The 24,516-nt window shown below is 37.5% G+C and overlaps 1 protein-coding gene across 1 annotated transcript in view; it reads left to right on the top strand.

The window, feature by feature from the left end:
- The window catches only part of fuss (SKI family transcriptional corepressor fussel), a 36,094-nt gene extending 12,660 nt beyond the window's left edge, over window positions 1–23,434 (top strand). The window contains exons 4-10 of the mRNA XM_034977353.2: window positions 1,033–1,174; window positions 1,532–1,786; window positions 4,619–4,785; window positions 5,306–5,432; window positions 6,069–6,237; window positions 21,488–21,635; window positions 22,791–23,434. Coding sequence (XP_034833244.1) covers window positions 1,033–1,174; window positions 1,532–1,786; window positions 4,619–4,785; window positions 5,306–5,432; window positions 6,069–6,237; window positions 21,488–21,635; window positions 22,791–22,861 — 1,079 coding nt within the window. The 3' untranslated portion in view covers window positions 22,862–23,434. The remainder of the gene's footprint in view (window positions 1–1,032; window positions 1,175–1,531; window positions 1,787–4,618; window positions 4,786–5,305; window positions 5,433–6,068; window positions 6,238–21,487; window positions 21,636–22,790) is intronic.
- Window positions 23,435–24,516: the final 1,082 nt, after the last annotated feature.

Here is a 24,516-nt window from a genome sequence, read left to right as displayed (position 1 = left end):
ATCATATTATATCGTGCAGGTCATAGAAGCTACATGGTTCTTCTGATCAAAATAGACATAGAAATACAAAGGTTTTTGTACAAATAAACTTTTACAAGTGTGCTTTTGAATCGTCAAGAAATCTGCCACTAATTCGGAATGCCTTCCCACCGAAAAGAACCAGCAAGAAGCTCGGCAGATCAGATTTATTATATAAAATAATAGTTTACTTTGCAGTAACTATGTAGGTACCTACTGTATTTGGGTTAGTGTGATATAATATGGTGTAGTTATGTTCTTAACATACCTAGTTACACTTAAATATTGTACATGTGTGTACTTGTTACCAGTTCTAATCTCGAGAACATCCGCTAAAGCAATTCTCAGTGGATTACCTACACTTAATGCTCTGTCGCACAAATGTATTGAAGGGATGTCTATAAGTATCACAAATGCTTATACGTTTCTTCTTCTTGTATACAATACTTTTCTATTTATATCTCTACACAGGACTACACAAATTTCATACCCCTGTTTTACCCCTTTAGGAATTAAATATTTAGTTTTCGAGTTTTTTAGCGTAGTAACACACGCCACGCCGGGTATCCATCAGCATCATCATCATCATCATCAATCAATAGACGTCCACTGCTGGACATAGGTCTCTTGTAGGGACTTCCACACGCCACCGTCTTGCGCCGCCTGGATCCAGCGGCTCCCTGCGACTCGTCTGATGTCGTCCGTCCACCTAGTGGGGGGTCTTCCAACGCTGCGTCTTCCGGTGCGAGGTCGCCATTCCAGCACCTTGGGACCCCAACGTCTATCGGTTGTATGAACTATGTGCCCTGCCCATTGCCACTTCAGCTTCGCAACCCGTTGAGCTATGTCGGTTACTCTAGTTCTTCTACGGATCTCCTCATTTCTGATTTGATCACGTATAGGGAAACTCCAAGCATAGCTCTCTCCATCGCCCGCTGAGTGACTCCGAGCTTTCTTATGCTCTGTCGCCGGGTATGCTAGTTCTAAGTTCTATTTATTTTTGGTTTGAAACAGGCATGATAACCCGTCGGGAGGCTGAGCGGCTCTGCAAGTCATTTTTGGGCGATAATGCTCCGCCGCGGCTACCTGATGATTTTGCGTTCGCTGTCCATCATGAGTGCGCGTGGGGATGTAGAGGTGCTTTTTTACCAGCCAGGTAAAATTTATGACATGAACAAATTAAAAAAAAAAACTTAAAAATCCATAGTAGGTATATTATACCTACTTATATGGAAGAAGTCCAGTCTATTCGGAGTGCAGTTTAATATTACCTAAGGATATATCAATACAATTAAATCATTCAATTGCTTTCATCTCGTCGGAATCTTGCTTGCTTACCTAGGTAACTCTTTAACCAACAGCTAAGTAGGTACGCTTTTTTTAACTGAGTTATAAAAATTAACTTTACTAAGTAAAGAATTAAAATAATATGAAACAAACCAATCATTGATCAAGTTGTGCGCCTTTATTGAAACAAATGACTTTTGAAACTAAATAAATTTTATTTCTGTAGGTACAACTCCTCAAGAGCGAAATGTATCAAATGCGCATACTGTGGTCTTTTCTTCTCCCCAAACAAATTCATCTTCCACTCCCACCGAGTGGGCCCTGGTGACAAGTACGTGCAGCCTGACGCAGCTAACTTCAACTCTTGGAGGAGACATATGAAGCTGAGTGGTAGTCCACCGGTGGAAGTGGTCCACGCGTGGGAAGATGTCAAGGCTATGTTCAATGGTGGGACTAGGAAGAGGATGCTGTCTGCTGCTAGGTGAGAATATAATCTAAGCATTTATAAATTTGAATTAGAGCACAGAAGTTCTCGATAATAAAATCCTTAAAAACTCGATAAAACAAATGGCAATAGTTTGCAAAAAATCAACTGACTTGAAAACGTTTGACGACCTCCCTGGCGCAGTGGTGAGCGCTGAGGTCTTAATAGTGGGAGGTCCCGGGTTCGATTCCCGGCAGGGGTTTGGAATTTTATAATTTCGAAATTTGTGGTCTGGTCTGGTGGGAGGCTTCGGCCGTGGCTAGTTACCACCCTACCGGCAAAGCCGTGCCGCCAAGCGATTTAGCGTTCCGGTACGATGCCGTGTAGAAACCAAAGGGGAATGGGTTTAATAAAAACTGCCATACCCCTTCCAGGTTAGCCCGCTATCATCTTAGACTGCATCATCACTTACCACCAAGTGAGATTGCAGTCAAGGGCTAACTTGTATCTGAATTTTAAAAAAAATGATTAAAATAGTTGTATTAAATTAGAGCCACAATCCTTAGTAATAAATGAACGATGCAATGAGGAGGATAATAATAATAATTAAATGATTTATCTAGTTTTGTAAACGTGGCTTTATAATGTTACCTATAATAGAATAGAATAGAATAGAATAGAATAATGTTTATTCGAGGTATATAGGTGGTACATGGTGTAGGCAATATCGTCCTGTACAGCAGTGCAACACCTCGAACAGGTAGGCCACTCAGCTTGTGTTGAGACGTCGGGCCCCTCAGACACAAACCTCTAGAGCAAATATCTGAGGTACCAGTTGCCCCAACGCTGATTTTCAGTGACCGCCTTTTAAATATTACCTAAACGTCAGTGGCATAGAATACATAAAGTTGGCGAGTAAATGGATAAATAAAATGAAAAGTGTTTACAGTTTTTAAATTTAAAGTGATATAGGACATAAAAGAAGAAATAAGAAATAATACATTGAAATAGATGTTGTAAATTGTAAGAATAGGAAAATTGTACGATAGTTTTTTTTTTTGTAAGTATAATAAAGAAAAAATAAAATAAAATAAAATAGCTCGCAAGGTGTGGATGAGAAAGTAAAGTTTGGTAAGATAAATAAATTAAATAAATTTTGACTAAATCTGTAACTTTTGAATATTTAAAAGATGTTTTTTGAATTTTACTTTAAAAGCGCCAGAAGTCTGAAGGTTTCTATAAGGTGGAGGAAGGTTATTCCAACATTTCGTTGCATTATACTTAAAACTACCTCTGAAAGCCGCAGATGCATGACGCGGCATAAGGATTAAATATGCAGCTGCCCTGGTATGGTGAGTGGTATGAATATCACTTGCCCACTGCAGTTTATGGTATAGATACTGAGGAACTTGGTATTTTATAACCCCAAATAATAAAACGGCAAAGTGTAACTGTCTCCGGTACTCCATTTTCATAACTCCAGCATTATTTAAGAATGGCGTGACGTGAGTACGGGGTGGTATTTGAAAACAGTAACGAGCGCAAGCATTTTGTACCTTTTGGATAAGATTCTTAGTGCGAGCTAGTAATCGTGGACCGATGACAATGTCTACGTAGTTCAGCTTAGATAAAACTAAAGATTCACATAGTTGAATGCGCACATCTGTTTTAATAAAAGGTCTTATTCGATACAAGACCTTGAGACGGTAAAAGCAGTTTCTTACTGTGTTAAGTACATGCTTTTCAAATCGGAGATTTTCGTCCATTATCACACCAAGATTACGTGCCTCAGTAATAAACGTTATTACGTGCCTCAAAAATAAAAATAAACTAAAAGCTCCTATAAGTACCTTAATCTACATTATTGTATAAATGTTGCCCACGTGAATACTGGCTGCAAAATAATTCTATTCTGAACAGCCAGGATGATCTTTTACTCGAAAACCGGCCATGTGCGAGTCAGGCTCGCGCAATGAGGGTTCCGTACTACAGTCGTATTTTTTCGACATTTTGCACGAGAATTCAAAAACTATGATGCATAAAAATAAATATAAATCTGTTTTAGAATGTACAGGTGAAGACCTTTCATATGATACCCCACTTGATAAAATAGTCACTCACTTCGAAAGTTGAAAATACTAATTATTAGTTCATGACCACAATTTAATTTTTTTTGTGTGATCTAACCTAAATTCACGGTTTTCAGATTTTTCCCCAAATGTCAGCTATAAGATCTACCTACCTGCCAAATTTCATGATTCTAGGTCAACGGGAAGTACTCTGTAGGTTTCTTGACAGACAGACAGACAGACAGACAACAAAGTGATCCTATAAGGGTTCCGTTTTTCCTTTTGAGGTACGGAACCCTAAAAATGAGCCAAAGGCTATCAACAGATGAATCTATTGTAAGATTTTTTTAATACTAAGCCTCCATAGTACAAAGATCTTCACGGCAAATGTAATATACAGGGTGTAATCCGAATGCTGGCAAAACGAAGACAGGTGATTATTGATATGATATCACAAAAAAAAATCTTGAAAAAATGTATAAAAAACCTATAATTTTGTAAAAGTTTACGATATATTGCAAATACACCATCTGAATGACGCTAGAAGCCAACGAACGTTGTATAAGTAGGCCACTCGAAGTTAATTCCACATCGTACGCAGGGCATTGACCCGAGTTTTATGCGCTATACACTGCGGGTTTGAAAAATACTAAATCACTAAATCTACAAAATGAGGCAAATGGCTATTGGTATTGGATTGTGTTTAGGTAGTATAACAATAATGCTAAGTTTTTGCTAGCGTTCTGGTTACACCCTGTAGCTTGATTGCCTATGAGTTATGACATAGTTTCGCCAAGTTCGGTTTATAATCGTGCCACAGAAGGGTACCTATTCGCAGGCCGGAGGTGGACCCAGAGGCCAAACGCACCGCAGCCAGTCCTCCCAGTGCGCACACTCCTGTACCAAGGCTGGCTGATTACGTGTGGGGAGCGAGACTGCCGCTGCCGTATGCGATACCTTGGCTAAAACCCACTTTATGGTCTCCTGGTAAGATTTCTAGTAAACTCTGAAACTTCGCCCTCGTAAAAGATTTTTCCTTTATTTTCCCTGCGGTAATTTTATTTACACTCAAACAATATGGCTAATCTATTTGGAAATACCTCTAGAATAGACTATAATAATATAGGACTACACTAGACTTTATTTGCTTAAGAAAAAGGGCAATATGAAAAATTTAATATTTATTTTTTTACTTGCTGGACCGTTTGCATTGATGTCAGCAAGATTTACAGCAAGATGCCAAGTGTTATACTCATTAGATAATGATACCTGTAACTTGATCTACTTATACCTAATCAGTTATTTTAAAAGAACTTTTAGGTTACCCATCCGAGATAAATATTATATGTCCATCTCCAGGATATAAGCTATCTCTGTATTAAATTTGGTCAGAAAAACCAGAAACAAGAAGTGAGCTGTTATAATCCGTATATAGTGTGGATTGCCGAGCCAGTTATTTTAAGTCATTATAACTTAAGTTAGTTACTTAATAGGTTGGTTACTACAGGTGCTCTCACAGCCCTTAGTGGAGTCAGTGCAATAGAAGAACCCCGAGCGTTCCGTCCGGTGCGTTCACATCGACTGGAGTCACCGCAACTGTCACCTGTAGTTTCACCACAACGGTCACCAAATCGGTAAGGACTAGAATTTTTGTCTTCAAAAAATTACCCCAAAAATGTATTATAAATAAAATGAGAAGTGTACCTAATCGATGAAAAATAAATAAATCGGCATGAAATAAAATCGATAATTTTGTTATACAAATGAAGTCGAAGAAAAATGCTCATGTCTCTATATAATACAACTAGCGTCGCGTCTTCATCCGCGCGGACTACACAAATTTCAAACCCCTATTTCACCCCCTTAGAGGTTGAATTTTCAAAAATCCTTTTTTTAGCAGATGTCTACGTCATAATAGCTATCTGTATGCCAAATTTCAACCAGATACGTCCAGTTTTTTGAGCTGTGCGTTGATAGATCTGTCGGTTAGTCACCTTTTCGTTTTATATAATAAGATTATTTTGAGTAGTTGTCATGAATTCCATTTCTTCTCTTTATTATTGGCTTTTGTGCCTCATAATGCTTTGTTTAGGAACTTGGCTATAGAGCCAAGTTCCTAAACAAAGCATTATGAGGCCACCATGCATATATTTAGTCATTTGAAAATCCATAGTATGTTTATGATTATTTATAGTATTGAGGTTTATAGCATGAAATTTATCTTTGTGTAGTGCCCGATGACCATATTTTAGAAGGCTCTTATTGTGTAGATCACCAACAACATCACCAAGACAAACCCGGTCGCCACTCCGTTCCCCCCTTCAGTCACCAATACGGTCTTCAGTGCCCTCGTCACCCGCCCGGTCGTCGAAGAGTGATCGTGACAGCGACGAAAGCGTTGACATCGAGACCACTGAAGATGACCAGGCCAAAGATGTGGTGAGTCTCAATTTTTACAGGTTTAGCGGGTTGTAAAAGAAAAGAAAGAAGAAAAATGGTTTCTTTTTAAATTGAGCCACACATCACATGATATACTTACTTATAACCTACGAGTTGGTTATCCCGGTGCTGTCTCCACTTGAGTATTAACTATTAAAGCCAAAATGCTTCATGCAGAAGATGCGTCGGAACAAGTACTACAACTAAGTACTTACGTAATATGTTATGACGTGAGGCACAACACGAAAAAAAGATTCAGCATTACGCTGTATGCTATAAAACGCTACGACGTAGGCCCATATGAAAATTAAATAAATCTCATCCAAACTAAGAAAGGGAAATTGTGTCCACCATAATATTGTGACGTCCTAGTTAGAAATTTGCCTGCCAATTTTTATTCATACAAAATCCATTGAAAATAATATGTAAATAAAAATTAAAATATGTGGAATCAGAATATCATCTCATACGGTACGGACGGTAGTTTGTTTCACATTTATGGTGTTTTCACGTAAGTATATTTGAAAAATATTTAGGTCCCTCATTCGTTCCATCATATTCGCACTCAAATTCATGGCAATACTCCTCAAAAAATGTTTTAAAAATAGTTTTAGTATTCGAAATAGTCATAAATAAATAATTCCCATAAACATGAGGTACAAACACACACCAATACCTCTACGCCTCGACGTCCTCAGGCAATAGTTAATTGAATGAGCGCATATGACGTAACGGCATATGCACGCTCCCCCGGGACTGCCCGCTCTGCTCGGGTGGCAGTTAATTACACGCTCCAAGGACGGACAATGCGACGGATTTGTTATTGATGATATCCTGGGTAACTACGAGTATACAGGAACATCTTCAGCGTCTGCCTACACTACAGTAGTTGCATTTGTAATCATTTGTTGCAGCTTTAATGAGGATGATTTTTAAACTCTATTTATACAGGGTGTAACCAGAACGCTCGCAAAAACTAAGTGTTATTGTTACTACCTAAACACAATCCAATACCAATAACCATTTGCCTCAATTTGCAGTTTTAGTAATTTAGTATTTTTCAAACCCGCAATGTTTTTTTTATATAGCGTGCAAAACTCGGGTCACTGCCCCGCTTACGACGCGGCATTGACTCCGAGTGACCTACTAACGTAACGTTCGTTGCCCTCTGGCGTCATCAGTCAGATGTTTTATTTGCAATATATCGTAAACTTTTACAAAAGAATAGAAGCTTTTATTTATTTTTTCGCGGTTTTTTTTGGTAACATATCAGTAATCATCAGTACTATCACCTGTCTTCGTTTTTGTTAGCGTTTTGGTTACACCCCGTATGTATACCGCAAGATACCGCAATATAAAAGAATTTTTAAACACTATAAGATTTTAAGTCGAAATAATTTGGATTTGTCCATCTGCCATCTGGCGTTTACATTTCACTTTTTTCTGCTTTTCCGCTTTGCCAACCGACGCTATAAATTAAAACAATGGAATGATAAAGTTCACCTGAAAGTACCTAGGTACCTACCTACTTACTTAGGTTTTTAAGTTTTATTTCGTTAGCTGTCCGAAGTAGGTCAGTTCAAAATGAATCAAAATTGAAAATACTAATTATTTGTTCATGAACACATTTAAATTAAGTATTTTTGTGATGAAACCACAAATTCACGGTTTTAAGATTTTTTCTTTACTTGCGCTGTAAGACCTACCTATCTGTCAAATTTCATGATTCTAGGGCAACGGGAAGTACCCTATAGGTTTTCTTGACAAACACGATAGACGGACAGATGGACAGTCCGGCAGACAGACAGCGAAGTGATCCTATAAGGGTTCCTTTTTCGTTTTGGGGTACGAAATCCTAAAAATAAAAAAATAGGCGTCATCTCAATCTGTTAAAGGTCTACAACTGGACATATGTATGTCTGTTCGTTGTAATTGCAAGGAACACCAATTCCACGATATTAGGTATATGATAATATATCTAGCAACTCCCAGGGACTTAAGATCTATTTAAAAATTAGATGAAAGAGTAAGGTGTATGACCTGTGAAGAGAAACATAGTGAACTCTAAAAACAAACTAAAAGAAACCAATTCAAAAGCATCGCTTATTCAAAGATAAATACTCACTTAAGTAGTTAAGTACCTATACAAAAAAAATTGTTAAATTTCAGCGGCGCAAAATGAAAATCCCCCATTAATTGGAGCACGGAATCCGATCAGTGCTAAATTAAACATTTTCTCTTATTTAAAACCGAAATGAAGTCGATTTGAATTCCGCACGGCAGTAATTACAGAGTTTACGACGTGCAATGTGCTAGCGGCGGCCATTTTGTACAAAATAACGTCTCCAGGGATGTGACAGTTGGAAACTTAAATGGCGAATGTTCGGAACTGAATTTGAATTAATCAATGAATTAATTATTTGTTGGAAGCTAAGGTTGGACGTAACTACAATCGGTATTTTTTGCGTTCCTGTGTAATTTTCGACTGAATTATGTGAAAGAAAAAAGTCGTGATAGTGGTTGAGACGCCCGCCTCCAAATCGGGAAGTCAGAGGTTAGATACTGGGCACGCACGTTTAATTTTCCGGAGTTATATGCGTTGTAAGCAATTAAATATCACTTGCTTTAACGGTGAACATCGTGAGGAAACAAGATAATGATTTCCACGATTTCGTTCACGTGGATTAGGTTGTTACAAAATCCCTAGGATTTTTTTGATTTTTCGAGACCAAAAGTAGGCTACGTTTTTCCCGAGATACAAACGATCTCTGTTAAACTGCCATCGTAATCGGTTGAACGGATGGGCTGTGAAAAGCTAGTAAACAGACATAGACACTTTCGAATTTATAAACAGGTATTACTTAGTATGGTTTATTAAGTTGGGCATGTGAGTTTTCCTTTACGTAGACTTCCAATAAGAAATTTTCAGTAATTCCACGAGCGGGGCGGGTCATCTAGCTAAAATCTAAAAATAAAATAAAAATATCTTTAGTAGGTTTTTATTCCAATACAAGTTAGCCCTTGACTGCAATCTCACCTGGTGGTAAGTGATAATGCAGTCTAAGATGGAAGCGGGCTATAACAGGAGTATGGCAGTATTTATTAAACCCATACACCTTTGGTTTCGACACGGCATCGCATCGCAACGCTAAATCGCTTGAAGACATGGCTTTGCCGGTAGGGTGGTAACTAGCCATAGCCGAAGCCTCCCACCAGACCAGACCACAAATTTCGAAATAATAAAATTCCAAACCCCTGCCGGGAATCGAACCCGGGACCTCCCACTAATAAGACCACAGCGCTTGCCACTGCGCCAGGGAGGTCGTCGAAAACCTTAGGTATTTCATTTCATGCATTTTTTTACCTTTTTAACTCGAGAACCACTAAGTAACTTAAAAAGAGAGTCTAATCGCGGATTACGTCGGGGATGTGATTGGAAAAATTCTCGTCCAACTTTTCAAATTGGATCCAATTCAGCTCCGTTTGGCTTCAATGTCGCCATAATACGACCGCTCCAATACTTGAGGTATTAAATTGCATCTTTGAGAAACGTTTATGTCGTTTTATTTATTTATAAGTAGTGACCCACCACCAGTGGCGGATTTCCAGTCCTGGCCGCCCTAGAACATGTAGTAAGTAGGTACCAGCCGCCCTCTTTTCAGCACTCATCATATTATTTACCAACTTTTATCATAACATCAGTGAATTTTTTATCGCAAGGAATGGCCGCCCTAGGCCCGGGCCTACTGGGCCTTAGGGCAAATCCGCCACTGCCCACCACGGATTCGTACCGCTACAATTTACTGATGAAGAAAATGAGAAGTGCGCTTAGCAAAAGAATCCAAGTACATATGTTTATTGAGGAATTTCCAAACAAATTTCTTTCATACTAACCTTGTGCTGAATCCGGTATGTGAGGAGAGATCGGGTTATGTGGGATGTCTACTCACTAAAACCGTCTCGGTGGCTATCCACAGCCCATACGGGAAGTTTTACGAACATGCGCCGATGCCTCTCTTGTGCGATGCCCAGTGGGCTCATCCGAGGATGTACCTACTCCCCTAGCCTCAGGCACTTTGCACGACAGCTTGCGCCTATACCTTCCTACCTAGGTATATACCTACTTACTAATCTATAAATTTCAAAGTCCTGACTGACTGACTGACTTATATATCAAAGCACAGCCTAAACCACTGATCCTAAAGACATAAAAGTTAGATATATCCAAAACAACCATTCAGATAGCAGGAACCATTTAGCTGGCAGGGGTTTTTTTTTAAAAATACGCAATATTTTTGAAAGACCTATCCAATGCCGACCGGCCAAGTGTGAATCAGGCTCGCACACTGAGGGTTCCGTACTACAGTCGTATTTTTTCGACATTTTGCACGATAATTCAAAAACTATGATGCATAAAAATAAATAAAAATCTGTTTTAGAATGCACAGGTAAAGCCCTTTCAAATGATACCCCACTTGATAATCTTACTTCGAATATTGAAAATACTAATTATTAGTTCACGACCACAATTTTTTTTGGGTGATCTAGCCCCAAATTCACGGTTTTCAGATTTTTCCCCTAAAGCCAGCTATAAGACCCACCTACCTGCCAAATTTCATGATTCCAGGTCAACGGGAAGTACCCTGTAGGTTTCTTGACAGACAGACAACAAACTGATCCTATAAGGGTTCCGTTTTTCCTTTTGAGGTACGGAACCCTAAAAAGTAGGGATGTAGTTTCCAGAAGCTGTAACAATATTTTAAAAACTTATTTATAAGATTCTACGCACATCACGGTCGCAAAAACACGGAGACAATCCAAAAAGAACAACAGGAAAGCGACAACTTCGCAAGGGGTTGGTTAACACCCCGAGCACGTAGATAATGGGTGCTTTGGCAGACGATTCAATTGGACCACTTGATGTCGGTATAAATCACTGTTGTGTGGTAGCTCGGAGGTGTGTGTAGTATAGCACTACACGTATTTTATCGGTCACGTGCCGTTTTAAATGATCAAAGTAAAGTTTTGCCGTCTAGTCTTGAAAGGCAGTAAGGTATTGGTTTTGTTTAGTTGTGTGGTACTTATGTTAGGTTTTAAACTTGGTGCATTACTTCTACTACCTACTATTCTAAAAAAGTTGTGATTTTTCTTATATTTAATAAATAAAATAACTTATATATTTAATCACTGTATTTATTATATTAATTTTTTTAAATTTAATATTTATATTTATATATTATATATAATTATTTTATTTATTAAATTGAATTATTTTTATATTTTAAGTTACAGGGGTTTAAAGATTTTTAAACAAAGCTTTGAGCCAGTGTTGCTTTGAAACTTTGGAGCGCACTATTTGGACTCCTATTCGAGGGTGGTGGATACCTCTAACTTTTTGGAGTTACTTATACTTATGCATTTTAAGCAAAGATATCTTAGATCAACTTAAGCAATTATTTTTCTAACAAACAAGAATCTGTTTAACAGACCGATGATGGGTCATGATGATGATGATGGCGATGAATATAGCACATCAATTGGACAATTGTGTCGTGTAACTCGGTACCGATTACTCGATTATGTACGTGAGCTGGATGTTAACGGGTCTCAGTAACCCGTGTTTGTCTTTAATGTGCATTTTGAGGATTAAGCGATTCGTCTTTGTGATTGGAAGACTTTGTAATCTGGGGTTACTTGGGAATTGTATCTTGAAGTGTGCTAAAGAATCATGTTTAGGGGTCCTTACCTTAAAAGGAAAAAGGGAACCATATAGGATCACTTCGTTCTCTATCTGTCTGTCTGTCTGTCGTATCTATTAAGACAAAGTGAATCAAAACCTATAGGTTACTTCACGTTAACCTAGAATCATGAAATTTGGCAGGTAGCAATGTCTTATAGCGTTATGGCACAAAGAAAAAAATCCGAAAACCGTGAATTTTTGGTTACGATGTCGAGACTAAGCGATATTAGATACTCTGGTGTTTTTTTTTTTTTAAAGAATGTTTAGGTCATCATTTTGATTAAGTGCATGCAATAGCAATTGTGCCCTAATCAAATCAATGTAGCAGTTAGGCTTTTTAAAAACTAAAATCTCTGGATAAGGCTCAACGCGTTGTGGCCTGTGTTCCCGCGCAAGTTTAATATGAGAAGACATTTCAATTATAACTGCCTTTTCTGAACGATGGACATAAAAAGTTATAAGTAAGTAACTAAGTACCTATTAGGACTTCTGAACGATCGCTCAACTGTCCGAGTAAACAACGGGGTGAAGAAGAATCTATTAAAACAATTATGTTTACAAAGCGAAGCGGTGGTGGTCGGTAGTTTTAATTTAGTAAATCGCCGTCGGTTACCTCCGTGTAGGGATGCAAGGCTTATAAAATATCGAATACGAATTAATAATATATCGATCTATTATCATCAAAACTTTTATTCGGTAAGTTTTTTAGGTTTACTTAGGTTTCTGGTGGGAGGCTTCGGCCGTGGCTAGTTACCACCCTACCGGCAAAGCCGTGCCGCCAAGCGATTTAGCGTTCCGGTACGATGCCGTGTAGAAACCAAAGGGGTACGGGTTTAATAAAAACTGCCATATCCCTTCCAGGTTAGCCCGCTATCATCTTAGACTGCATCATCACTTACCATCAGGTGAGATTGCAGTCAAGGGCTAACTTGTATCTGAATAAAAAAAAAAAAAAAAAAAAACTTAAGTAAATAATCAAAAAAATTGGAACTTACACTGGTTGCGTGCCATAGCTTCGCATGAGTCACTAGGGCACGTTCCGTAGTTTAGTCATTGCACTCACCACGGATTATATTACAGACATTAGAGCAGAGACCAATCACTATATATTTTTAAGATCTAGCAGGGCATCAATATTTTTAGACAAAACAAATGTTGCCAATAACAGCAATATATAACAGAAAAATTGATAATTTAGGTTCTAAGCAATGACTACTTAGGTACACTAAAAAGCTTAAAATAAAAAATATATTAAAAAACTGACTTCCAAACCACTACAAAGTAAAAAATAACTTTTGTTTCTACACGTGTATGTGTGTATGAAGTCGGGCGAGCATAATAACAGAAACTAGAAATCAAAGCGTGAAGCTCGTCCGACTTCAACATCCATACGCGTCGTGTAGAAACAAAAGTTATTTTTTATTTTGTAGTGGTTTTAGAAGTCGGCTTTTTATTTAATTGTAATTTTGTTAATTTCGATAATCTTTACGGCTTACGATGTTATTGAGTTTATTCGATATCGGTAATTATGGATATCATAAGCTTCGATATATCGATATTTATCCGTTTTTCGATATCTTGTTGCATCCCTACCTCAGTGTTTGTACGCGCGCCCTAATTTGAACAGGGCACGCGCGGCGCCGATTATTATAATCGCTTTCAAGAGTGCTTAATTCAAGTGCTGTTTTACGTAAGCTCGATAATTTTATTATTTATAATCTGTTACGTAAAATTACTTATTGGTAGTTGTTTCATAAGTATTATTTTTATTGCATAACCCATCTGTTCGTGGTGTTATACAGGGTTAAATAAAAAAAAACCAGAAAGCTCTCGGCACGCAACAATTGTTATCACTAAAACTAACAACTTTTGTCCTACAACTTTTTTTAACTCGATATTTTGTGAAATATCAAATACTTATTTAATATTTTTCCTAGATTCTCTCCTAGAAACCGCCCGTTACGGCGGTTACGCACTCATCCGATCAGAGTCCCTAAAAAATCCTTTTTGTTTTGTATACTAGCTTATGACATAGAATTTCGAAAAGTCGTATAACAAAAGTTATTAGTTTTGATGATAACAATCACGCGCCGAGAGCTTTCTGGTATTTTTTATTTAACCCTTATATGATACATAGAATATATGATGAAAAACCGCCTAAAACAGGAATATAGAACAGCATTCGTGCCTTCCCTATGTCCGAAAAGACAAGAATGCCTTAGTCGTAGAGACTACAGAGTGAGGTATTATATTTTAGGGTTCCGTACCTCAAAAGGAAAAACGAAACCCTTAAAGAATCATTTTGTTGTCTGTCTGTCAAGAAACCTATGGGGTACTTCCTGTTGACATATAATCATAAAATTTGGTAGGTAGATAGGTCTTATAGCACACGTATAGGGAAAAATCCGAAACTGAAAGTATTAAAAAAATAATTAGTATTTTCAACTTTTAAAGTTAGATAACTATACCAAGTGGTGGGGTATAATATGGAAGGGCTTCACGTGTACATTCTAAAACAGATATTTATTTATTTTTATGCATAATAGTTTTTGATTTATCGTGCAAAATGTCGGAAAACATGGAACCCTCGGTGCGCGAGTCCAACTCGCACTTGGCTGTTTTTTATTTTACTAAATAAAAACTTTAAAATACTGTTGACATGTCCGAGTTCTAAGCTCAAAATTCTGGGTTTTCACTTCTCGTCCTGGTTGCCATATTTTGGAGATGGCAACCCTAGTTTTCATTATAAATTAGCCCTTATTTATATTGATAAAATAATGTATTCGTAACAAACCATTAACCTAATAACTTAATGGGCCCGGGCGGCTATATAGCCTGCAGCGGTTTTTAGTTAAGCCGATTTCAATCTACAGTCTAGACTCTAGACCGTCCGGATGGCCTAACGATTTAGATATTTTAAGCCTCTACAATGGGTAGGTATTTGTCTGATCCTAAGTGATTAAACAATCCACCCACCTATCCTATTTTTGCTGTGATAGCCTAGTGGTTAGGACGTCCGTCTTCTAATCGGAGGTCGGGGGTTCGATCCCGGGCACGCACGCACCAACTTTTGGCAGTTATGTACGTTTTAAGTGCTCTAGAGGTGAAGGAAAACATCGTGAGGATGCCTGAGAGTTCTCCATAATGTTCTCAAAGGTGTGTAAAGTCTACCAATCTGCACATGGCCAGCGTGGTAGACTATGGCCAAAACCCTTCTCACTCTGAGAGGAGACCCGTGCTCTGTAGTGAGCCGGTGATGGGTTGATCATGATGATTTTTTAGGGTTCCGTATCTGAGAAAAAAAGGAACCCTTATAGCATTACTTCGTTGTCTGTCTGTCGTGATTCGTGTAGGCAAGGGAATCAAAAATACTTACTTTCTACTTTCTACTTTACTTTACTTTACTTACTAGTATTGTATAAAAGGCGTCGAACTGCAATGATCGGGACCGGTAGTAATCAACGCTTTGGAGGACCCTCGGGTTAATCCCTTCAAAGAAAGGGTTAGGGTTGCCAGGTTATTAATTGTTTAATCGCTGATAATCGCTTGCATTCAAAGCTTATTAGTTACAACCTACTTAAATGAAAACATTTACCATTTACTTAGGTTCTCAAAAGTTAAACACAATACTAGGCAGAAAATAATGTACATCGACATTTAAAAGGAGATAGCGGATTTGTAGAGAATTTTCTCTGTCGTTGAGGCCGACAAAACGTCTTATAATATAGGTATGAGTAACAGAGACAACGCTCTACAAAGCCGAAATGTCATTCTAAAGGCCGATGTACATTATTTTCTGCCGTGTACTGTACATACATCTTTTTTTAAAATCTTTTATTAACAGACTGTAAGTATTTTAGCGTTTAAACTACCGTGAGTGAGAGTCAAAACTGCGGCACGTGCGCGAACGGACTCCCTTGAAAAAGGACCCCGTATGGGTTCGAAACTAGTCGGGCTAACGTCGACTACACACGTGAGTAAAGCCGGCATATTATTTAGGCTGTAGGTACATTTTATTAATCATAAATTTTAAATATTCTTTCCATACAAATAGTTTCATTGCATTTAAAAAAAATCTGTGACCCGAGCATGGATGTGTGTAACTTAATATGAATTTTGTTGAATATGGGGACAATAATTTTGGGGGCGCGCAGATTAGAAAATGAAAAAAAAAGTTGTGCAAACTGTACCGTGTGTCATATTGAATAAAGCGGCTTGTTCTGAGGATCTCAATTTTTTTTATATTTATAAAATTAATAGTTTTAAAGTTTATGGAAATAAGTAGATGACAATTTGACCATTCCCCCTTATCTCCGAATCTACTGAGACAAATTCTTAAAAAGTACAGAAAATAGTCCTTTACAATGGTTTTTACGGTCTCAAAATGACATGGTATAAGTATAACTCTCCATATTGTGCGTACAAACTTACATATTCACCATACGGAACCCTCTGCACGCAAGATCAACTCGCACTTGTCCAGTTTTTAGGGTTTTAAAGTTCGCAAAATGTCCAAAAATAAGTCCCGCAAATTGCTAATGCGCATGACCGCCATTTTAGTGACGTCAGCACTAGACTGAAGTTTCGAGCTGATGGTATATTTTGACTTAAATATTATACCTACGTCAAATGACGTCATTTCGATGTTAATGAGACATGGTTCCAGCGTAATAGCAATTTGCGGAACTTATCCATACTAATATTATAAGTGCGAAAGTGTGTCTGTCTGTCTGTCTGCTAGCCTTCGCGGCCCATCCGTTCAACCGATTTTGACGAAATTTGGTACAGATATAGCTTGCATCCCGGGGAACGACATAGGCTACTTTTTATCCCGGGAATACAAAGAGTTCCCACGGGATTTTTAAAAACCTAAATCCGTGCGCCTAAACCTAAAGTCGCGGGCATCATCTAGAACCTACCTACCTAATAATTATTTCATCTTTATAGATATCTTTGGTTAGAAATGCCGAGGTGGCATTTAGTTTTTATTTATGTTGGTATCCACCTCATTCCGATGACATTTCGCCCTGTTTTTATTGGATGCGTCGTGTGCGGAACATTAATTCAGCCATTCAAACTATAATGATCTTTTCGGTGGAGGGACAGTGCGTAAATGTGAAAAATACACCCATCCCATACCTACTAATAATATTAGGTATAACAGCCACATAACAGCCGTACTCAGAGTAGCTAATCGTTACTTAAGATTGAGTTAAAACGAGACATATTCATGTGAGAGATATAGCTCTGTCTCGTTTTAACTAAACTTAAGTAACGATTACCTAAACGACTCTGAGTGCGGCAGTAAGTCCCACAAATTGCTATTGCGCTGGAACCATGTCCCATTAGCATCGAAATGACGTCATTTTGACGTCAGCCGAAATAAAAATATACCATCAGCTCGAAACTTCAGTCTAGTGTTGACGTCACTAAATGGCGGCCACGCGAATTAGCAATTTGCGGGACTTATACAGTACGCGACAGAAAGTAATGTCCATCGGCTTTTAGAATGACAATTCGGCTTTGTAGAGCTTTGTCTCTGTCACTCATCACGGCATACCTACCTATGGGCTATGTGACGTTTTGTCGGTCTCAATGACAGAGGCAGTGCTCTACAAAACAGCTATCTCTTTCCAAAGGTCGATGTAAGTATGTACATTATTTTCTGCCGTAAACTGTAGGTAAAGTGTATTTTAGCTGCTAACACTTGAAATTATTATAACCCAGTTGTTCTCAAACCTAATATAATGTCATTTATATTTTTAATGGTATTTGTTTTTTGCATTTGCAAAGCTGAATTGCCCATAGCTATATTCTTTCCACGGAAAGAAGTTAGTATGGCGCTCTCTAAGTTACCTAATCCCATACAAATGATAAAGGCAAAAATCTCAGTGTCTGCTAGCCATTTTGAGGCACCAACCAAAGTTGAATTTCGAATGTTTTTTGAAAACATCTTCGAATTGAATTTCGAAAGTTTTTGATAATATTTTTGTGTTTGGTTGGTGGCTCAAAATGGTTAGCGCCCACAGTGATTTTTGTCTCTATCATTTGTATGGGTTTACGTAACAGAGAGAGCGCTATACTAACTTCTTTCCGCGTTTAGAGTATAGGTAGGTATAGTCCGCAACAGGTGGAGATGGCAATCGGGGTATGAGGCGGGGGACGCCCCGCACACCCGCACGTCACCCGCGCTCGGCCGCACTGGGTTAGCACGGGGGTTGTGTGGGTGTATGTGCGGAGCGTTCCCTCCCCGATTGCTATCTCGAGCTGTCGCGTACTATACCTTCTTATAAAACAATACAATAGGTACAGTACGCGCGGCGAGAGTTTGGCTTTGACCGTTATTGCGCAGAAATCAGAAATTGGGTATCAACGGGCAATTAGTGGGGTGCGGGGCGGGTGTGTAGGCGCACGCGGTGCTCTGATTGGCGCTCCACTGCTCCAGTCGTTCCCTGCCTCTGTTTGTACAATCACGTTCACAAGTGAATTGCTATTTTCGTTAATTGTTTATTATATAAGAATCTGAATAGCACTGCTGCTAAGACTTTTTTTAATGTTAACTTTTGTATTTAATAATTATTTTAAGTTTTCTTTTGTTTGTATGTACCAATTTTACATGTATCTTGGAATAAATAATTTTATTAAAAAACAATTATTTAGAATTTTCATCGCTGTCTCTGTAAACTTTAAAAGGAAATAAACATTTTATATAAGTAAAATAACTATCAATAGTTTTAATAAATGAAGAAGTTTATCTATTTCGTATTATTTTCTAGCATTATTACCACTGTACATGAATTTTGACCCACTCAAATATCCAACCTGGTACATAAAAAAGGAAAAGTATTGTGTGCGTGACAGTACCCATGCGCAGTAATCCCCTCCACCCGAAGGTCAAAGCCAAACTCTCGCCGCGCGATCTGTACTTCGCTGTTGCATCCAGAAACAAAACTGTTGAAAGTATTCGTTATCTCGTATGGTTATCTCCACAAATAAATCGCGTGCTTCGTCCAATAATTACGGAACTTGTGAGTTAATATGGATTTATTTATTGATTGAATAAAGAGTTGGTTGTGCGACACTGGACACGACGTCGCTCGTCTAAATAATTACACGGAGCGGGTGTTGAATAGTTTATGAGATTACTGTAGAATTAAAATACACGTAGAGCAGGCGTATCGTTTTTTAACTGACTCCAAATAAAGGACCCATACCTATTTTTATCAATTACAAGCTAGCCCTTGACTGCAATAGGGTCATAACTAAAAAACAACCACGGCCTAAGCCTCTCACCAGACCAAACAAACAGTTTTTTTAATCATATTGCCCCTGCTGGGAATTGAACTCTGTTCAGACTGTTTCATACCTCCCACTGATAAGACGGCTACAGCGCGGTTCATTAGCAAGTCATCCCATTTGCAACTCGGCCAATTCGCAGCTCGTCCCATTCACATTTTGTCCCATTCGCAGCTCGTCCTGTTCGCGTCTCGTCCCATTCGCAGCTCGTCCCATTAGTATCTCGTTCTATTCAGATTTATAACGAGACAGATTTATCTAGAGATTGTGCATGGCTCAAATCTGAGCTAAGTCCTGGCACAGGTGCGCTTCACAGAGTAGGTACCTAGGTACATTTAAATATTATAATTTTTATTATGAAGTGCTCCCGATAATTTATCTGTACATTATGTCATGTGTTTCTATCTAAACACAAATATTTTTATCATTATTTTCTATGATATCTCTTTTCTTTTTTACCAGTCCATTGTATTTGAGTAGGTAGGTGTACACCCACCTTATACCTTTCCCACCTTCCTTTTTGACTAGCAGATAAGGTAGGTACTCAAGCCTTAAGGTCTTGTTTTGTACCTCATTGGTTGTTGAACCAAAGTTGTTTTAAAAACTTTATTGTTGAACTCAACAATAAAGTTTAAAAAAAAGTACCACAAGATTAGTAGTAATAGGTAAACTTGAACACTCCTTTACCACGGTCCACGACCTTATACATTTTTCTAGTGTCACTTCTGTTAGCTTAACAAGTCTGGCTGTAACTCGATGGCTTTTAAAATTAAACAACAATAATTACTGCGAGCTTTGTCTGTTACGTCACTATCTGTAAAAGCTTAACGCAAACCAGTGGATCTCAAACTTTGTATCTTTTATAATATCTTTTATACAAAATTCTGGTTGTGGTGTTTTGTTTAATTTGTGGTAAATTGTAATTTTACTCGTAATAAATTAATGTAATTATGATAATTAATTGCGCAAACTTCCTTGTCATACAAATAATTCTTTACACACCTAGATGAATATAATGGTAGATAAAAAGTAAAATTATACCATTTTCAGTTACAATAGAAATTACCAACATAAATCCCTCTTTTTCAGCCAGTCCCATCATTTTCTGAGCTTCAGCTATATCTAACAGCAAATAAACATGATAATATATCTAATAGAAATTGGTACCGATTCGGTTGTGTCATAAATCTAAACTAAATTGACAGGTCTAAATATAGTGCTATCCTGTTCAATAACGTGCTAATTCCTGAAAAGAATATCATTAATTTTTAGACCTGTCAATTTCATTTTGCTTAGGTACTACTTTTGCTTTTGCTTTACTGTTAATTGTTTTCAACAGAGTTGGGTAGCATTGGCTGCCTCAGAATAATATCATAATATTTAGATTACCCAACCAAGGGATGACTCTTTGGAGAGCTCTGTAAATGACGGTGATTGCTTTCAAGTTATTAGTTAAGTGATAGGCGATACACAACATCGGGAGTTATTACGGTAATCGTCGGTTCGTGTCAAATCTGATATCGCGGAATCGGATCGCTCTCGTGACGGTAATCGAACTACACACGACCTTTTAACACGACAGTGCTTTTGCTAGTTTTATTTTTTATCTCTTTTTAATTATTTTACCGTTGTTTTTATGTTTTATGTAGATAACTACCTACTTAATTTAATTTAAAAAGATCATCAAACTTTTCTATCAAAAAAAAGAAGAAAACCGAACTTTGACTTGTCAGTAAACACCCTTTTTCAGTGTCGGTTAGCATTTTTGTCGGTAATCAAGTGTTCTCAAGAAACGATAGAAAATTTATTTAATTCTTGTATTATTTTACTTTTGTCCTATACCTACTCGTAAGTCGTACGGCGTACCTACCTACATTACAACTACTTCCACTTCTTTTACCACTTCTTTTCACTGCAATAAGGCTTGAGAAGAGCTGAAGTGATCCATTATGAAATCAAAAATCTTAATCTTTACGATTAATCGTTACAGTTCTTGCAATCCACGAAGGCGAGTGAACGTTACTTGTGGCTACGTCGTTACATACAAGGGCATTGCGTAGGTAAGTATGTGTACTGTGTGGACCAATCAGCCGCGAGCAAGCGCTCACAAACGCACACATTTAGTGTACCTACCTTACTTATACCGATACTGAGCCACTCGCCATCGTGAAATGCAAGAACTATAACTTTATATAATATATTACTTATTTACAGAGATGTTCCTGGCCTTGTCGCTCTGCACCTACCCCTCGTCCAGACGATTGTTGGAGCGGACTCGTTCCGAAAATCGAGAGGGAAGAAGATCGGGAACCCTGGCGACTGCCTGACCTTCGCCCTCCGTTGCACTACATGCATGATCGCGGTAAGGATCTGTGAAAGGTTGTAATGTTGTCTTATATCTTCTAGCACATTTTTTTACAGTGCGACAAGGCTATCTTGGCGCGTGGCGAAAATCGGAACTAACATAGCCGTCAAGTGTCCCCTTTGTTCTTGTTTGAATATTCTAAGCCTTAGTGCAAAATCTGACTATGCTGGGCTTTCCTGTGTGAGGTCACCATTCCAGCATTTTGGGAGCCCAACGTCAATCAGTTTTTCTTTCTATGTGCCCAGCCCATTGCCACTTCAGCTTTGCAACCCTTAGCTATGTCAGTTCTTCTAAATGGGTCTCCCCGTTTCCGATATGTTCACATAAATAGATTCCGAGTATAACTATTTCTAAGACCCACTGAATGACTAGGTTTTCGAAGACTTTTCAGACACCGATCATTTTACAGAGGTGCTTGAATGGTTTTTCCACTTTCATTAGCGTCATAGCTCTATATTCCTTGTCGGGCCTTGGCTTGTTCAAGCTTCTATAGACCACCAACAGAAAAGATTTAGTTTTATTTTTTGTCTCTAAGGCTTTCTCTAAATTAAAATCTCATACCTACTTCAAAGCAGCCCTCATTAAAAATCTTCCAGAACTAAAGCATTTTGAAATTCCTATCCGCAATTCTACAAAACGATCCATGTCACACATGATATTGATTTTCTCAAACATAAACACCGTATCGTTTTAAATTATGTAATCATGTTTACTGGTGAGGCGTTCCTAATTGCTCGTTACATTCGACACCGCAATTAAATGCGGATTAGGCACCTAGGTGATGGGTCGATGGAGTTCGAGTGCCATTGAATGCTGGAGCCCTTTTAATTATGCGAATGTCGAACACAGTAGCGATGTTTGTTGATATTATAAATCGGTACCTTTTGAAGTATCTAGTCATAACATCGTCTAAAAGTATCCCACTTCTTGGTATATTATGTATATGTATCGGTAACTTTCTATTTTATTAATTATTGTGTCCAAGATTTACTTAATTAATATCGATTTCTGAATAAAATTATTTACATAACAGTCTGATAGAGGATAATCAAAGAAACTTCGCCGGTTCCTTTGATTGTATTAAAATAAATTGGAATAAGCTAAAAAGAAAATTAATAAAATAAAGTTTGAGTCTCTGATTTTCATTTTCAGAGCGGGACAGTTGCGCTGCGTGTGTTGCACCTTTGCCACTACTACCGCCACCTGCATCGGCGCCGCATTAGCTTTAAGGGGCACACGTCCATGATAGGGCACATCAGCTAAATAACGCAAGAAGCAATCGGTAGATGGCGATGTAAATATGTACATGTTTGACATTGTTTGACATTTCATAATGTTGCCCGCTTATCACCAAATAACTTTTAAATAATAATAGTGAAATTTAATATCGTTACGTTACTAAACTAGTCAGAATAACTTATAGTCGTGTAGAATATATTTTGTAGATATTATTATAGAATAACTTAATGGAATAAATAATCAAAGCAATGGAAATGAATTTAATTCATGGCAATTATAATGTTTCACTATAATTTTTAATGTGTTTTTTTTTCAAATTAGCTATGTCGAAAACGTACGTTTAAGAAACAACAGAAATTGTAAATAGCGTATAAATACTTACCTATAATGTTTTAAAGATCAAAATGCATACAAAGATTATAGTTTCAAAGTGCATAAGAATGGTGTACTTATTTAGTTCGTCGTATAAATAATAAATATATTATGTAGAAAAAGAAACGTGTGAATTTGGATTAGATTTTCTGAGTACCTAATAAAATTAATATAATTTCGATCTTCAATACATATCATACTTGTGTACTTTGTAGTGTATTATAAATAGAAATTTAATCATAGAACTTATGAAATGTTTGTATTTATTTTAGATGTACCTAATTAATTAGCAGCACAACATTAAGCATAATATTAAAGACAATTATTAAAGAGATTGATTTGTTTTCTTGGCTTCCACCTTTTACTAAAATAGCGGCCCTATCATGGCCCTATCCCAAGGTTTATCCTCGGTCTATACCGAGGCCCTATGGCCACCATTTTTGAATCAAGCTTGTAGGTGTCAAAAGGTGCGTAAGCCCCGCACCACTATATATGCAGTCTGTGTTACACACACACCGTACAAATTTGTCTTCACTTTTTTGTTTATCTGGAGTTTTATAATAGGTATCGTTGTAAAATACCAACTAAGATATGATTTTGTTCATCTACCCAGTTTTTCAGTAATCCTGATTTTCAATAATTACTGTCTGATTCTGAAAGTTACAAAATGTACGTTTCTACTAAGGGTGTCATTTTTATAAAAATACTAGTTAAATGCTGTCCGCATTGATTTAGGTTTTTGAACATACCGGAACTCTATGATTTCCAATGTAAGGATTGAAAATGAAGCAAAGGCTACTAAGGCTAGAGGTATAATGCTAAGAGTGCATTCCAAAGACCGACAAAAGTCCACAGACAGGGCAAGCTACTTCACCAAATTTCCAAACCACCAACCAACAACTTTCCAAATTACGTAGGTACCAAATTTTGTCAAAATTGGTGGATAGATAGATAGGCTTTTAAAACCCCGAAGGAACTTAATTTGTACTTTACTTAGTTTGTACCAGATTTTATTGAAATCAGTTCAACAGATAAAATTATATTAGTAACTAATAGACAGACTGACACAATAGCATTTATATTGTTAGTATGGTTAAAAAACAGCAGTCTTTTAAAAAATAGCAGCTATTTTAATCATAGTTCTTTTATTCAAATATTTTTTGAGTTTTATTTCGAATGCTAAGTCCGTCTATCTGTACGTCAAAAAAAACAATTATTGTTTTAGTTATTCGCTTGGATGGTTATCGAGTAAAAAATTATTACGATA

This window comes from Maniola hyperantus, chromosome 17, assembly GCF_902806685.2.
Source record: "Maniola hyperantus chromosome 17, iAphHyp1.2, whole genome shotgun sequence".
NCBI lineage: Eukaryota > Metazoa > Arthropoda > Insecta > Lepidoptera > Nymphalidae > Maniola > Maniola hyperantus.
This window is presented reverse-complemented; position numbering and strand designations above follow the sequence as displayed.